This window comes from Eucyclogobius newberryi, unplaced genomic scaffold, assembly GCF_026437365.1.
Source record: "Eucyclogobius newberryi isolate DKJ021-1_F unplaced genomic scaffold, fEucNew1.0.hap1 SCAF_7, whole genome shotgun sequence".
NCBI lineage: Eukaryota > Metazoa > Chordata > Actinopteri > Gobiiformes > Gobiidae > Eucyclogobius > Eucyclogobius newberryi.
In genome coordinates this window covers 13,277,385-13,295,855 of record NW_027316389.1, presented here as the reverse complement: position 1 = coordinate 13,295,855, position 18,471 = coordinate 13,277,385, and the positions used below count along the sequence as shown (strand labels likewise).

The window sequence follows — 18,471 nt, the reverse complement described above, 5'->3', positions numbered from 1 at the left end:
TCCAGCGCACCATTTGTGGTCGCTGTCTTTCCTTGGGTAGCTGTTGACGTTGGATAAGAATAAGGGTTTCAAAGCATCCGTGATGGAAAAATGATGACAGATTAGACCCAAAAATGACAACAGCGCAAACAGTTTGTCGTTGGGAAGTAAAGAAACACATTTGTCAGTGGCTTGTTTGAACAGGAGCAGAGGCAGAGTGCAAGAATAGGCCTTTCCCCACCAATCTGACCCTTCAGAAAACATTGTTTCGAACACACACCCACGCCCTCGCGCTCCTTTTAGCCCTGGCAAAAATGCTGCTGCTGGTGCGAGACTATGGGAATGAGGAGAAGGGGGTTGTGTGTTTAGTGTGTGTGGTCAGGATGTGGCTAGCACCTCTCGCTCGCTGTGATTTACTAACAAGACTCGATGGCGCTTAGACACACATATTCCAGCTTTTGTGAAACTTTTCCATTTTTTGAACCGATCTGAAATTATGTATCATGTGTGCGATTTGCTGTCGTCGTCCTGCCAAGTCATGGTTTATTCGTTTGGTTGATTCTCGATTTAGTTACAGAAGAATGTGACTTTAATGTGTGAAATATGCAGAAAGTCGTCAGTTAATCAGCTGTTGAATCTTGTCAGTTCAAGTTCCAGGACGTTAATTGCATTAGTACAGAGTTATTAGTCTTGTAGCTTAAACGTTGTTATAGACGGAAGCGAAATAAAATAAAAACGTAAAGCTGCATTATGTGATTTTCGATCTGCAAAAGGAGCAAGTATATTATTTCAATCTTACTTGCTCTCTCACAAACCCTTACATGCTTTGCTAATATTCACATTATTATATATTCACAGCATTCTAGTTCTGGAGGAAACACTAAACTTTCAGCTTTAACCGATGTTCTCAAGTCACTTACATCAATTCATCTCTGTAAAGTAACAGTTTTAGGGGAGTAAAATGTACTATATGGACAAATGAGCAAGCGCTTTGAGGCTGAATGGTCAGTTTAATCTGCCTTTCACTTAAAAATATGCTGTTTATTCATACTTCTCGATATACATGGTCGTTTTTTGGCACTTTTGATAATAATTTTGAGAGCTTTTACCAGCACAACACATCCTTTTAGTCGACTAATTGATGGGGCCATGTCTCTAGTCAGCCAAGAACTTCTTCTATATAGTATTTTGAGAACCGCAGTCCCGTCCAAATGTCATGTTACTCCATACTTTATACGCTCCCGGGTGTAAGTTCCCCTATATGCTCCACAGTACTTATAGGTCTTCCCTGGTAATTCAGGAAGCAATGCATTAACAGACACTCTGAGAATTGGGCAGTCTCTCAGAGTGCTTTTTCAAAGTGCTGCGTTTGTTGAAATGCCCTGCTTTAATGGGAAAGAAACATTTGATTTGACATCTCAAAGTGGAGCTGGGCAACGTGTGCATTTATTTTTGTGTCTCATATTGATCAATCACAATTTTTATTTGATTATTTCATCTTGCTAAAAAAAACTCAAATGGCTTTCAATAGAAATTTCCTGAACATGAACGACTTTACATAATTGATATTTAACACAAAAATAGTCGCATTTCTCAACTCAAATCGTCTAAACTCTGCTCCAAATTACAACTGCATTACATATTTAACGACAGAGAATCTCTCGATTAAAAAGACCCAAGTTGCTCATTGACAATTAGAATATAACTGAATTAACCGCCGCTCAAATCTCAAAACATCTTTATTTTTCCATCTGCTTTGCTCCAGTGGGTGGTCCTCTCCTCAGTTACGACCCCATATGCCCACATCACATCGTCAAACCTAAATACAAGGACATTAAAACTGTCTATGAAAAGATTACTGCTACATAAAATACGATGGCATTCAGCGCGGCGTTGCTCTGACCCCGCCGCACCTGCAGAAGACAACAGCTGCGGGTAAAACAAACTGGAAGTACATATGCACATGCTCTGCACACCACTTTATTTGCACTGCTGCTGTGCCTGCGCCGAGAAATGTGCGAGCAGGTGCCGTCTGGAGTGATACGCGGTGCTTTTTCTGCAAATAAGCAAAAAAAACAATACCTATATAGACCGAGACCCCTTCAGTAACAGCCACCAGGGATCAGACCTGAAACTAGTATCAATATTGGGGGAGAAAATTACATAAACAAGATTATATTGGAGCAACACCACATGATATTAAATAAAGTACAATTATTTTGAGTTTTTTTTTTTAAGTTAAAAAAAACACATTTTTCACTGTAATATAAAAATTGAACTGGACATTTTTAACTCAGTGACACACTATACAACACAACAGTAAGAAGTGAATGTTTTATCTCCCTTTTACAAAATTACAAAAATGAGACATTTGTGGCACTTGTGATGAAGTGTTTCTGCTTGTAAAACACTGCGTTTTTGTGGTCTTTAGTTTCTGATTGACTGTGACGGGCGTTGGATTTGTTGGCGACCAAAAATAATTGGTCTTTCAATTATAAATCACAGGAATAGTTCAGTTTTTCCTTGGTGCACATTGCATCAGGGTTCCTGGTCTCAAATTTAAATCGTCCCTACTTTGATCATTTCAGTGCACTTTGAATCACGTGAATCCATCCATACTTAACATTGCTTTGAATGCGACGAGTACATTATGGCAAATCAAACCCAATTCACTTCATATTTTGACATGTTAGATACAAAAGTTTAACTGGAAAGCATGTTTTTGTGAGAAGGTAAACCAATCTCAAACCGGCGTGCCAACACAGGAGTAGCTCACTTCTCGGCCCTAAATACAGTACAATCCCCTTTAATTAGCACAGCTTTCAACAGGCCTCTCATATTGTAGGTTAGAGCTGCAACAGTGTTCATCTGTGCTCCTTTTAACACAGTTGTTACATGAAAGGTGTTGAAGTGTGCGTCTGGCTGCACCACAGTAAAACCCTTTGTTCCTTTTTAGTGTCCCAACTGGGCACTTGCACACATTTACAGACAGCGGGGCGGGTGGCATCGTGCATGTATAGCAAGTGCTGTATAGTTAACGTGAAGGGTTCAAAGGGCAAACGTGGACGCTCCCTCTGCGTGGAAAGGTCAGGGATGGTGTAGCCTGATGAATGGGTTTGACTCGTCTGGTTAGAGGTGCTTTACGGCCCTTCTGGACATTTGGACACGCCCCGCAGGTTTTGCCAACACACCCAGGTCGCCGGCGTGCCCAGACTCGACCTTTTGCGTGAAGAATATTCGGTGGCAACAGCTCATATCTGAATGATTTGTGAATCTGCTGACATGTGAATGAAAGGCGCCTCACCCCGCGTGCCCCTTCTCATGCTGTATTAATTTTGGGTGGTCTTGAGATTTATAGTACCTTTTTGGCACTGATTCGCTGACTAATTGCACGATGTTCTGCCCTTTCAGAAAGTACACGTTACAAGACAACACCCCTTTTCCCGACCCAGTTGTTGAACCCTCTTTTATGGGTTCAACAATGAGTAAATAGTTACAATGGTAAACGGGCCAGCCCCACTCATCACCGCGCACAAAAGACTGGCCTTTCGGACAACGCTCTGTCCCGCCCTGCTCTGAAATACTGCTGAGCTGTGGTGCCCGTTAAATAATGCAAACACTTTTATATATATCCTTCTACTCATGAGTAATAACAACATGGGCTTACCTTTATTATTCTTTCTAATGTACGCTAATGTTTAAATGGTGTTTAATAAGTTATGGGATAGCTCTCTGTTGTAGTTGCTGCATGTAGAGTTAAAGTCTTGCCTTGATTTATTTAAGGTGAACCACACTACTTCTGTAGTTTACTGATATCAATTGTAAGGGGGAAAAAAGTTATGTAAGTTCATGCAATGTTTTCATATAAATCTAGGGAATGGTTATATATGTATATACAGGGGCAGTTTTTGGATATCTTAGATATCCGGACAGAACTGTGCACAAGGTGATGTATAACATGAAATGTATTGTATATAGTCTGTAAATGTTGTATTGTTTGAATTCTAAAAGCCTCCTATGGACAGGTGTTGAAAATTAACTTATTTTGCTATAACACTTAAAACATTGCGTCTGGTTCGTCCAATGCTATGTCCATATTAAATAAAAAAATAAAATAAAAAAATACACATTTTGACTACATCTTGTGGCGTTAAAACTGAAACAAATTTGGATTAGAATCAGATATGACAACATCTTTCTGTGCCATCTGCCAAAATCTTATTAAGTAGATGGTTGTAAAGTTTAGTGTGTGTAGGTGCCACTGATGTTTATGTATTTAGGGGAGAAAATGCTTTATGAAACAACAAGTTTGAAGATATAATGTCCCATATAAATGTATTGATGCAAGTGGTTTCAATTCATTAACATCATTCGGTGCAGATTAGGCAATGTTGCTGTTGTTGTTTCTGTTGTTTGTGTATCTGTTGAGAGATTAAACTGACTTCCCTGTACTATCACCCCCTTAAAACAATGTTCAGTTATGTTTTGCTCTCAAACACATAATCCTCGTATCCTGTATTTGTAATGCATTCCTGGTTTACCCTAGTTTCTCTCATCTTTGGCTCTCATATGCATCGTGTTGTGGCCTCACTTCTGCCTAATGTGGAATGTTAATCAGCAGAAAGGCGCTTTAGATTTACAAAGGGGAATTTCGAACCAAGTCCTTTGAAATGTTAAACTAAGCCTCTTTATCCAAACTATTGCTGTACTTTGGGAACGATGGACAAACGTCATATTTGGGTGTGACTTGCCACTGAGTAAGAGTTACAGAGCATGTGACTCTGAAGGACGACAATGCTCATTCTGTTTACAGTGTTGGTTCTCGCAATATTTGTTTCATAAACTTTTGAGATTCCATCCTGTCGGTTTTGCCCTGTTCAGTTTGATGCCGGCCAAAGTGGGCCTGACCAATCACAGCGCACTATTGTCATAAACAAACATGGCGACGTTGATTATTTTGTATTTTTTGTGTATTTGAGGACGGAGAAGAAGTCTGTGCTTTTCTCTGAATTTAACAACAGTTTGATTTTTCGACTTCCTGTTCCTGTTGTGATACTTTGACCAAACCAAGTATCTGTCATGATGTTACACCTTTCCCCGACTGCTTTTGGCAAGAGCCTGTCCAGATTGTGTAGAGAGAGTGACCCCCCTCAACAAATGTTTACCCCCTCTTTCCTTGATCAATAAAGGAAAATAATAATCAAAAGTTTTCATGATTGGCATGTGCCACTATGGTCTTGGTTGAAACCTGTGAAAAACTCTGATGTACACTTATATGTCGTTTTTTGGGCTTTTTTGGATGTTGTACAGAAAAAGAAGCACGGTGCCTATCATGTGATGTCTCTTAAAGTAAAGATAAGATAAGATAAGATATTCCTTTATTGTTTATTGACTACTGTACCGTAAAACATATAAACACAACTTTAGCATTACCAAGTGTAAACAAGTCAGGATTGTAATGCATGTGTTGCTAATTATGTAGTAGTGGGCATTATATATGTAAATGGTTGTTTTGAAGATGTTTTTTATGTATTTTGTGTAACTTAGACTCGTTTGTAGGCTGGAAAATCCGTTGAAACGCCGTTGCCAAACTTATCGCATCCAATTTAATTTCAAACTTTCTCTAAGCACCACTTCTTATGGTAAGCCGTGCGCCCTCAGTACCACACCTCCACAGTTAACCCCTCGATTCAGAGCTGAATCCGTCTTTGTGTGCGCGGTCAGCTCGTGTATGGGCCAGATTCGGGGGTTCAGGTTAAGGTAAATTCTGTGCGGCGTCCGAGCTGACTGTGTGTTTTTGTTCCCTCGACATTGGGCTGGAGAGAAAACGAGCCGATCACATACACAGAAATGGAGTAATTAACGTGCGGACACACAACGGCCTTTGTGCTTTGCCAGGCTCTGAAGTGCGGTTTGTTATCGACGTGAATAGAAGGCACTGTTCCTGCTGTTTGCGGACAAATAAAAAAGCGGACGCCCCATGTACTTTTACTAATAGGGACACTTAAAGCTGCACTGTGATACTTTTCCTGCTTGTCTCCATAGATATGCCATTGCTTTGCTTTTGCTATTATATATAGAGTGTGGCATTTAACGGAGCTATCTCCGTTAAGAAAGCCGGAGATGCCATTAGGCCAAGTTACAGGTCATGTCTGTGGAGAATTCATATTTTTGATACAACGTTTAATGCCATACTGTGGAACATTCATTACAAAGCAATTACATCTCCATTAGGACTGTAACGATTTTTTTTGTAGTCGACAAGTCAAACAATTATTTCTAGTGTACTTGGAGATCTTTTTAATTCATTATCATCCAAAAAAGGTTGAGAAATATGGTGACTGATGACTTCTGGATTGAGAATATTTATGAATAAAGTGTATTATTGATGACAATTGGAAATAGTTCATTCTTTTTTGACATTTTTGTTTAATAATGCCGCCGTCTTTGTTATAAAAAGGGTTTTATTGTATGTATACTTCATTACGTTGATCAAAATACGACTATTCTATATAATCGACAATAGATTAATCATTGCAGACCTAATCTCCATTAATAGAAACATCTGAAAAGTTACACAGAGCACCATAAATTCAGCATTCAGTATTCAGTTGCATATTATGGGTCCACATCTTGGCTTGATCTTGAGTCCTGACGTCGTCTTCTTTATAGTGAAATTGGATATTGTTACAAGGGGCGGATTTGAGGTTAGATGTATAATATGTATGAGAGCGTTGTTGCTGTGTAATTTAAGAAGAACCTAAAACTATTTCTCATATGGGGGTATTTTAGGACTGCACAATGAGCTCGTAAAGTCTAAACATTGGCTCTGGTACCAGGCCTGTACTGACCCTGCGCTGGGCTCTCTGTGAAGTGGTTTTTCAGCTGGAGAACAGGAGGGGGGCTAGTCAGGCTCTGCTTTTCCAATCTCACCCTGTGAAAATGACAGTGTTAAAACTGCAGCGCTATACGCAAATATGGGATACACAGATATGGGTTTATATGGCACTTGTTGACTGTAGTAGTGGAATCAAATTTCTTATAATTAGTTTCCATTTCTTTTTAAATTCAAGCCATCTGGCAAAAGCGTATGACGAAATTAATGTATGTTAATGTTTGGTCTGGGCAATATTGGCAAAAAATGTGTTCTGATAATGATAGACAGCCGATGTTACATCAATGCAACAGAAATGTGTTAAAACATGTCTTTAAACGCATTACTGAGGTGTAATTTTCAGAATAATTTGAGATGTGTGTCAAATGAATCGCAAAAGTGCAAAGATTTTGTCTAATACTCTTATGTGAAAGTTTAGAACATAACTTTTTAATCATTATTTTAAATAAACTCTTTTTGTAGTATTTCTTTTTGCTATAAAAAATATGAAATTGTTGCATATCTTCGAAACAACATTCAGTTATTATCTAAATTTCGATATTACTCGTTCTTGTTGCTTTTGACGCACCGTGATTTATGCCTGCTGCGTGTGGGTGTTCTCACAGAGTCTATGGAAGCCCCTCTACACAGCTGATAAAAGTGACTTCCTCTTTTAGCCCCAGCTGAGCGCCACCTTTGACCTCTGACCCTTGGGCTGCTTGGGGTTTCTGGAGGTGTCAAGGGACGAGGCACAGGCCCCTTCTTCCAGCTCGCGTGTCAGTTCGGCTGATTTATACGATTTACCAAGCGTTTTTGTGCGAGAAAGATCAGCGCTGATCAATTTAGGATTGTTCTGTTTGTTTGTTTGTTTGTTTGTTTGTTTGTTTGTTTGTTTGTTTTGTTTTTTGGGCAATTACGATAAGATTTGCGATACAATTTAGGGTTCTGTTCAAAGCGCACATTTCAAACATTTCCAGGAGCATTAACATTGTGAGAAAACTGAAAAATCAACTGCTAAACTACTACAAGAATGACTACATACATTTCAGAACACGTTAGTAGAAGTCTAGAATACAGGCTTTGCAGTGTTTTTTGACTTAATAACAGTTGTTGTTTGCTGGGAGAATTGTTATTTACTAATTGCAACCGTTCAAATTGTGGTTTCTAATCAATTTTGTTTCATCTGAAAGCCCTAAAACGATTTTTGGATGCGATCTAAGCAAGTATCTCGGGAAACATCTGGATACAAACATTACACTGAGCCATTTAAACTGATCTGAAGTGTACACTGCCTCGGCCTATGAATGATGCACTGTTCGCCCACACTATGAAGGCAACACTTGTCAAATGCACGATTATTTTTAGTCCTGATCTTAATAGACTACTCTGCCCTGTCAATGGCGCTCTGTCCCATTTAATTCTGTCTAAATAAGTCTCTTAGTTTGAGCATGCAAGCGGAGTCTTTGAGATATTTTTAACCACTGTTGTTGGAGATTATCTTACTCCACCAAAACATAAAACCCATTCATTTGATTAGCATTTAGCAACGCAAACCAAAGCCGCGGGCATCAATGAGAGTTCTGTGTGTGGCGTCCAGCCTTTTGTAAATGGGAAAAGAATGCAGCTCATGTGTTTGACTGGAGTTGGATGTGTAAAAAACAGGTGTCTGTAAAGCCTTAACAGCGAGTGTAGATCACATCTGGTCGTTGGATCCAAGCCACGGCACAAGTTTGATGACAAGATAGTATACACAACACAGATTATGTTAACTACAGGGGGCTGAGTGGATTAGTGGGCACACAATAAGTGTGGTTGTAGTGTATAAGTGTTGGACTGGACTTCTGCCTTTCAGAAAAAAAATTCAATATTGAGTGTAGAATTGATGCGTATTTGACTTTGAATAGAGCACTGGCTTTTCAGAATTTACAGAATACAAATATTGAATTTTTTTTTAGTGGGGGGGTCTTATTTTGAAGTTTATCATGGAATTTCCTGTGTATAACATTGCATAACTTTTGAAGGACGGGTCAAATGGGAGGGAAAATTTCGCTATACAAAAATTTTCATAAAGTTGTATTGGAACATATGCAATCCTCTTGTACACAGGGAATTATGTATATTTTGTTGTTGCTTTGGAAACTGGAGCCATATGTCAATCAACATTCCTGTACGCTATCTGAAAAGCGCTATATAAATAAAAGTTATTATTATTATTATTATTATCTTTTGGTCCAATTTTAACCAAGGACATAGTAATACACATTTGTACGTACTTGCAGCAACATTATAAGTGTCAGACATCCACACTGGGGCCGAGCGCTGTCTCTTGGCCCGATATGAGAGCAGCTTTCTGACTGAAGGGGGGAAGTCGCTTTGAAGGCATTTTTCGACAGGCCTCTGATCTGTCCGCACCATAATGAATGAAGAGACTGTTAGATGAGGCCGGGCAGGTGTTGACTTCTGCACATTTTCTCCCAGGGATTCTCACTGTGAGCACGTCCGTCAGCAGCAAACCCCGTCCTTGTGTCTTTCAAACGCTCTCAGGTCGGTAGACAAAACACGTCAATGCCCAGACCAATTAGGTGTGGTGTTTTCAGGGCCGAGGTGGTGGGAAAGTAAGAAGTGTGGGAGAATTATGGCATAGAGCGGGGGAAACTTCAGGGTTTGGTTGACGCTGGAAAACAGTGAAACACTCCGTATGAGAGTTGACCTACAGAAGATGTCATTTGTTCCTGGACGTGTTGAGCAGCAGGACGTTTGAACCGTCCAAAATAAACAAAACAGCACAGTTTACGAGGAACACACTTCTACTCGTGCATGTTGACATCATGCGAAACAATGCATTTGAATAAATGTAGGTGGCTTAAGTTGACTCAGCTGTACTTAGGTCTTGCCTGGCCACATGCTTTTCCAATACTTTACAGAGGCAAGTAGTCGGGGCACTGGTCTTATCCACCCAAATTCAGATTGGTGTGATTTACAGCAGAATTAGTCAATCAGGGATACAAATTTCCATCTGTATTAAAAGTTTAAAAGAAAAAAACTGCTTACATGTACCGTATTTTTCGCGCTATAAGGCGCACTGGATTATAAAGTGCATTAAGTGAAACAAAACGTGTACCACACAAGATCGTCAGTAAGCACAACCAAAATTAATCCATATATAACGCGCACTGGATTATAAGGTGCACTGTCAATGAATGGTCTATTTTTGATAATTTTTCATATATAAGGCGCACTGGATTATAAGGTGCACTGTCAATGAATGGTCTATTTTTGATCATTTTTCATATATAAGGCGCACTGGATTATAAGGTGCAGTGTTTTGTGAGAAAATTAAAGGCTTTTAAGTGCGCCTTATAGTGTGGAAAATACTGTACAATAAAAAGTAAATAATAGCACAGTAGATTGAGGAAAAACCATGTTGCATTGCTGAATTAAACTAACCTTTGTCTAGAATATTAGAGAGGATAAAGCTGAATTAAACTAACCTTTGTCTAGATTAGAGAGGAACAGTCTTTATCGCCAACATTTTTCAGCTTTAAGAATGCATGGGATACAATATATTATGGAGCCTCACAATAAAGAATGTCTGTATTCATACCTTGACAATTTACCACCTCAGAACCTGCAATCAGCCCTCATTAAAAAGGCGGTTTCACTGAGCATTCCAATTATAACCTGCAACATGATCGTGCAAGATATGTTGCTTGTTTTGCTGTTTGAGAGATAGTCTGACTGGGGTGAGGACAGCTCCGGGCTCTGTGATGAGTTTACAGCTGTGATTTATTGTCAGCATCCCCACGGGACATCGGCAGGGTCACAGAAATGGAACCATAACGGCCGCACAATAATGAATCCCTTGTACCGCTTGTCTGCCGCGCCGCACCCTCCGCAGTCCTAACAGTCTCGGGTTTGATTCCTTTCTCACACATATCCTGCCGGGCCTTCATAGCTGGGACGTCCCGTGTCGTACCCCGGACCCTCCCCTCGCATTGCAGCATTTTCCCCGCATGCTCCAGCTTGAACGTGCCCATGATATTAGTGGTGGTGGCAGGGACTTAGATCAGGCCAAAATGACGCAGGCTTCGGGCTCCGCGGTGAATGGGGTGGGACTGTGGGAACCCACCAGAAACCTCAGAATCAATTCAAAGTTTGCGAGCACTCGTAGTATTTGGAGCATTGCAGTATGTTAAGTGTGGCGTATTTTGGACAGAAGTGTTGTCAGTGAAGTACAGCAGATTCTTTAAGGTTATTGTTGTGCTGTGAATGAAGTAGGGCCAAAGTTCACAAAGTAGTCCTGTAGTTATTTAGTCGGTTTATCGATTTATGGAGACCAAATGTATTAGTCGGCTATTTGTTTTATTAGGATAATAACGTTTGTATTGACCAAAGCAGAAAGAACAATACCTGGAATGGGTGTTTTTTTAAATATGGAAGTTAATTGTGAAGCTTAGAGTCTATTTTTCCTAAAACTGAAACTAAAATGAGCCTCAAACTAAAGCAGAACAAACAAATGGCTGGACTCTTTGTGAAGACTCTCGTTTTAAGATAAGATAAGATAAGATAAGATAGTCCTTTATTGTCCCACATGGGGAAATTTCATTGGTGCAACGCAGGTAGATACAGAGGTAGATACAGAAGAACAGATCACTTATAGGAAGTCTGAAAAACACTTTCAGTAGAAGATCTCCTATAAATAAATAAAAAACTCCCATAGACAAATAAATAAATAAATAAATACCATTGCATGTGATCCCGACAGTAATTGCACATGAATATGTGTCACGACAGCACATAGATTGCACATGAATTTCACAGCAATTGCACATATGACAGAATTGCACATGGTTAGGTCAGTATTGCGAGTGTTCAGTACTAACAGTTTTTGTTATAAAGTCTGACAGCAGCAGGAAGGAAAGACCTACGGAACCTTTCCTTCACACATCGAGGGTGGATCAGTCTCTCACTGAAGCTGCTCTCCAGAGCGGAGAGAGTGTCCTGCAGGGGGTGACACTCATGGTCCAGCATAGATGTGAATCTAGCCAGGACCCTCCTGTCCCCCACCTCCTGCACCGAGTCCAGAGCACAGCCCAGGACGGAGCTGGACTTCTTGATGACTCTGTCCAGCCTCTTCCTCTCCCTCTCTGTGATGCTGCTGCTCCAGCAGGCCACACCGTAGAGGAGGGCTGATGCCACCACAGAGTCATAGAAGGTCTTCAGGAGTGGCCCTGTCACTCCAAAAGACCTGAGTCTCCTCAGGAGGTAGAGCCGACTCTGGCTTTTCCTGTACAGTGCGTCTGTGTTATGAGTCCAGTCCAGTTTGTGGTTCAGATGAACACCCAGGTACTTGTATGAGTCCACTCTCTCAATGTCTCGTCCCTGGATGTTCACTGGTGAGGGGGCAGTGGGGTGGCGTCTGCGGAAATCCACCACCATCTCCTTGGTCTTCCCCGCGTTGATGAGGAGGTGGTTCCGCTGACACCAGTCCACAAAGTCCTGCGCCAGTCCCTTGTACTCCGCGTCATCGTCGTCCGTGATGAGTCCGATGATGGCAGAGTCGTCAGAGAACTTCTGCAGGACACAGCTGTCCGTGTCATGTCTGAAGTCTGCAGTGTAAAGGGTGAAGAGAAAGGGCGCGAGGACAGTGCCCTGGGGCGCCCCCACACTGCAGGTCCGAGTGTCAGACACACAGTCCCGTGCTCTCACAAACTGGGGTCGGTCCGTGAGGTAGTCCAGAATCCACTCTGCCAGGTCATACTCCACACCAGCCGTCTCCAGCTTGTCCCTCAGGAGCAGCGGCTGGATGGTGTTGAAGGCGCTGGAAAGATCGAAGAACAGAATCCTCACAGAGCTGCCAGGCTTTTCCAGGTGAGAGAGAGAGCGGTGCAGCAGGGAGATGACGGCGTCCTCCACTCCGATGCCAGGCCGATATGCAAACTGCAGCGGGTCCATGGCTGAGCTCACGGTGGAGCGGAGGTGGTCCAGGACCAGCCGCTCCAGTGTCTTCATCAGATGGGACGTGAGAGCCACTGGCCTGAAGCTGTTGAGGTCTTTGGGGCGCGGTGTCTTAGGCACAGGTACCAGACAGGAGGTCTTCCAGACCTGTGGTACCACCCTCAGCTTCAGGCTCATGTTGGCCTCTGATGTCTGATTTACTCAAGTAGTGTGAATCAAGAGGAAAACCAGATCTGAAACCCGCCTAGATTTTCTTATATATGATGGAGTAAAGCTGGTGTCTGGAGGCTGGGCCCGATTGTCACTAGTTTAGGCATGTGTTGGGTTTTGACAATTCATCTTTGAAAGCTGAAGTTAATTTCACAAAAAATTGATTTAGGGAATTGTTATGTTGCACCGAATCACCAAAGCAAGTTTCTATGTTGCGAAGTTTGTTCATTGACAATGACAATAAACCTTTTCTGAGTCTAAAAAAGCACAGTCGGAATCATCTCTGAACAGTTAATTTAATAGAAAATAAGTGTGTTACAGCTTTTTTTTAATGTTCAACATGCCTCGCAGCTTGATAGTTCTTTTATTTGATGGAAGACAAAAAGGCCCCAGAGTGCCATACAACTCTTATGTGGTTTCTTCCTTAATACAGATAAATACATGTTTTTTTACAGCAATTTTCTGTACAAATATGTTTAACTCAACTCAACGTCATCTTCTGTTCTTGTCGGTGCACTTTTGTAGCGATACAAAAATGATTCTAGCTCACATCATCGTCAGTGTGAAGTTGTTCATTGATCACACCACTGATCACACCACTGTCAGATCATTTTACATTTCACTTTTAGTCCTCCGGTGCGTCACATCTTTGAATTTACACTGTGGCTGCTGCTTATCACACAGTCTTTGCACTATAGGTGTGAACGGCACTGAAACGGCATCTGCGCATACAGATGACGCATACGAAAAAAGAGAAGCTTTATTTGTACCACAATGGGGAAATTCCAAAATGAACACACAAACACCTCATAGCAACATTGTCATTTAGTTTTCAACACACAAAGTAGTTTCTTCAGAATTATTATACATTGCTCAATGCACAAACTAAACAATAACGGATCTTTACTTTCCTGACGATTGAAAATACTGCTCGCTTGATGCTGTAATACTCCAAATACTGTAAGAACGCTCAAACTTCCAATTGAGTCTGAGGTTTTTTGACCGTACAGGATTATTCAAGAGAAAAGTATTGACTGTCCTGATCCACCAAACTTTTACTCATAAAGAAATAAGCTATAAGGTAATGTAGAGGTGATGTTCCTTGATTTAACTCATGAGAATAACTTAATGTAGTGATTCCTTTTAACAACACATTCCACTACTCTGACCCTTGCTCTTAACCACTTTCAGTTTAATAAAGACGTCTCAAAGTGAGCAATTTCTAAAATCTGCCCCAGTAATTCCTTTCTCTTTCCCTCCCAGATTCCAACAGACCACTCCCAGCAGCACATGGGAATGTCATTTCGGGAATGGCAGCCCCTCTTTTCCCTAAAGACAAGGAAATGAGGAGACTTTCCCTTTAGAGACTGTAAACAAATCACAAACCGGGACTTTTTCTTCATCCTATTTCTGTCTGGTTGCTGGAACTCACACTCAGGTTTAAGCTTAAGTTTATATTATGGATAATTGTGTTACCTACACACAGTCAGTGGTGATTGTAATTTGGAATATACGGTACTTACTCCAGTTTAAAGTGTGGATCACTTTATGAGCTAAAGATTTTTATCGTAGTGGATAAACTTTGCCATAAAATTAATGCTTTCTGTTGGTAGTTTGTGCTGTTTTTAAAGAGGTTCTTAATTTTGCTTTGAACTTATCTTCATGTTGTATTTCAGGGATTGGTTCTCTCTTGAGAGCTAACTCAAGAGGAAATGCCATCTCTGTCCCAAAGTGCTCCAATCTTTGTGTCCTGTCTATCTATCCTGTCTTTGTGTGCTTCCCAAAAGTGGAACTGCTTTTTCCATTCAGTTTTTTCAACTCACTACAGCCACCAAAACTCATCTGTTTTATGACTTGTCATCATATTCATGACGTGGTAGACGCGTTTAAATCAGATGCTCTTCCTGTCACATTATGCCTTGTGTTAACCCGTGAATTAAGTTCTCAAAATTCTAAATCACACCATCAGTTTCAAATCATCAATTAAAGGTGCACCAAGTAACTTTTCTGGTGTAAGATGCGCCATCTGCTGGTAAAAATGGAGAGCTCACAATAAGAATAAATGTTTTTCAAGGTATATTTGAGCAATAAAACACCTGGAATTGAAGATATGCACGATAGATAAGTAAAAATAAGTCTAATGCCAAACTGTGGAACATTTTAGTTCAAGTTTAAACATCTTCAATAAGCAAGTGGCAGACTCTCCACCAGAAAAGTTCTCCCTACGGTCACTGGACTCAGTTATTGCTTTTAAGGGTCAGCTTAAAACCTTTTTATTTAGTCAAGCCTTTTAAATCCATTTGTTTTAGGGACTGATTTTACTGTATGTTGTTGTATATGTATTGCTCACTGTAAGTTTTTTGTGTTTTTATTGTTTTATTCTGTGTTTTGTGAAGCACTTTGTGACTTCTGTCTGTGAAAGGTGCTATACAAATAAAATTGACTTACTTACTTACTTACATAGTGCACCTTTAAACACTTAACATTTCATCTTTGCTTAACTTTTCTTGTTCTTTACCACCAATTCATCAAATCTAGTGTCTACATATTTGTATGAGCCAATGTCTACACTCCATTTATTATCCCAACTGCTTTGAGACGTGTCTAGAATTTCTTTGCGTTTATTTACCTTTTAGCAGTTTTGAACTCGATGTTAAGGCGGGATTACAGTTACACAAAGTAAACACACCAGCCATTTCTCTTTCTCATCCTGCTGTAAGAAGTTGCCCCAAAATGTAGTCTTTTGCTCACTAATGGACCTCATTACTCATCAACGCTCTGTGCTTTTGTCTTGTAGGTGTGTTATCCCTGCCGGCGCACTTCAGTCCCTACACGGAGAACCAGCAGGCCTCTGTGGACAGCAGGGAGGACGCGTATGCCCAGCTCGAGCTCCGGACCCTGGAACAGTCCCTCCTGGCTACGTGTGTGGGCAGCATCTCCGAACTCAGTGAGTGCTAGCAGATTGGGACACATTAGCCCGGCCGCGCCGACAATTGACATCCAGCAGCTGCTCTGCTATGCGCCGTTCTCCGATCCAAAAGCACCATATTGAACAAGCTGATTTCCCTCGGCGGACTGTTCTATTTTCCTCTGAGATAATAGCTTCATACAATGTTATGTCCTGTCTTGTCCTTTAACTCGAATAGCATCCAATTTGCACCTTTCCGTAAATAATGCATTAAAGAGCTTATTTACGCCGGCAGCTCTGGAGAATAAAGCGATAATGCTATTGTTTAGTTACAGCCCAGGCCATGTATATTTAGACAATGCCTTGTTAGTTTGAATAGATGTGAGAAGGAAGCGTTGGGTCAGCGCAAACAATGAGGCGCTCTGTGTTGCTTTTCCTACTAACCCACTTAATATGATAAAAGACAGACTCCATTATGTCATTTATGTACTACAGTGGTCCTTTATATAGTCTCCTGGGGATGTTGTTTTCCCACTTATCCCTGGTTTATCTGTCCTCCATGACCACTGAAAAGGACTTTGTATAGAGTGATATAAAAGGTGAATACGTATGATACAGTTAAAATGCCTTTGGGGACGAGAGTTTATGTTTCACTCAGTGTTCCAGATTTGAACGGTAATGGGATTATTTAGTATTTTGGGACACAGTACGTGCAGGTATGTGTCGATGGTAACAACTGGTCATGTTTATGTCTATGATAAGAAGGAATTAAGATGAGTATGGGCTTTTTCTAATGGTACACAAGACGATTATGGTGTAAGGCTTAGATTTGCCCAGATTGTAAGTATCATTTCCTTGTTTTTATTGATTGATTTTGAATTTGCCAACAAAAATACCCATCTTAGAATTAGTAGAATTATGACGCTTATTTTTCTCATTAAAACAAGTAATCCCGAAACAAAATCAAGGATATAATTCCATGCAATATAAAACCATAAATAACACAACACAAATGTTACTTGGTTTGGAGAAGTTAAGATAAAGCCAAGTGTCGGTCGTATATATCACTTCACATGCATTATACATATTAGTTTGACATCTACTGTTTATCTGTCCTGTTTGATGGAAGTTCACTGATTGAGCGCTTTATATTAGCTTACTTACTTTTTGGTCAGAGTGCTATCCTACTGCTGACTACAGAATGAATGCCAGTAGAAAGGTGGAAATGAGTGTAGAGGAAGCGGAAAGCAGGGGATTAGTTTGAAGGATACAGTGGTCAGGCAGAGTTTGGCCTGTGGGGGATGTGAGGAGAGCGTGGTGGACCAGGGGCACAGGGGGCAGCAGTCAGGTTGTTTGGGGCAGGTAAGTCGCCCTATGGGGAGAGGAGGGGATTAGTGTTGGGCTGAGTGGGGCTTGGTTTCCCCTCTCCAACACTCTGCTGTTTGTTCCTCCAGCACAAGGCCACGTTGATGCGGCGGCGCGCTCACAGACACACTTTCTTCCCCAAACTCAGAGCCCTCTTTGTGCCACTTCTCTCTGGGCTGTCCGGGCATGCTTCACACCCATCCCAGCCTGCAAAAACAAACACGGAGGATTCTGGCGCTCAGATCTGGGCACCGAAAGCGGGACAGACACAGGAGCATCTGTATTGAGCTGCCAGTTCCATGTCCAGACTTGGCTAGACGCAGCGTAGATCAACATGATGGAGGATGCATGATTGAAAACTGGTCCACAATTTACTTGGAATGTGGAACAACCAGTGGTTTATCCGAGAAAGTTTGAGGTGGTCGGTTGTTTTGTTGTTTTGTTTTCACACATACATTGAAGAACACAACAGAGAGAGAGCAAAGATTGCAACATGAGTAAATTAAGTCACATTTGGTGCAAAGTCTGTCACTGTCCATTTTTAGAATGTCTGTTATGATGTTGGTTCAGTTTGTTTCATTCATTTCTTTGTTATGGCCTTTTTTCCTGTCGCCAAAAGTACTGAATGCTCCAAAGATATCCATTTATTGTGTCCACAGTTGAGTTTTAAGGCCCAATTATATAGTTTTCAAGTCAAGCCGGATACCAATGCTGAAAAAAATCTGCTGGGCTTTATTAATCTCCGTCCAATATTTCTGTTGGACATTTGAGTTTGTTATTTTTTGGCTTGGATAAACATAAAAAACAGTCTTGGGCCAAAATATAAATCTAAAGTTAATCTAATATTAACCATCTTTCCTTGCACATCCAATAAAAGTCCTTATCTACAAAAGCCCCCTTACCCCAGTCCGGTCCATTGCTGCCTCCGGGCACAATACAGCGTGGAAAACTAGGCATCCATCTTAGGCAAGAATTCCTGGGAGACCTCCTGGAGGGACGGCTGCTGCTGGCACAAAAGAGGCCCTTCAACTTTAAGTGGGGACTGTTTTGGGAGGGCAACTCCAATGAGCCCCTCTCTGAGTACCTCAAGTCCCTTAATAAAGATATATAGGTCCACTCAGCCTTCGCCCTCATGCTGTAATCCGGTTAGAAATTAACCCAGGGCAAGAGGTAATCA

General features: G+C 41.1%; 1 protein-coding gene across 1 annotated transcript in view; it reads left to right on the top strand.

Annotated features, from left to right (window-relative positions):
• abtb2b (ankyrin repeat and BTB (POZ) domain containing 2b) overlaps positions 1-18,471 on the top strand; it is a 61,493-nt gene that overhangs the window by 28,782 nt on the left and 14,240 nt on the right. Inside the window, exon 2 of the mRNA XM_072434766.1 lies at positions 15,819-15,968. Coding sequence (XP_072290867.1) covers positions 15,819-15,968 — 150 coding nt within the window. The remainder of the gene's footprint in view (positions 1-15,818; positions 15,969-18,471) is intronic.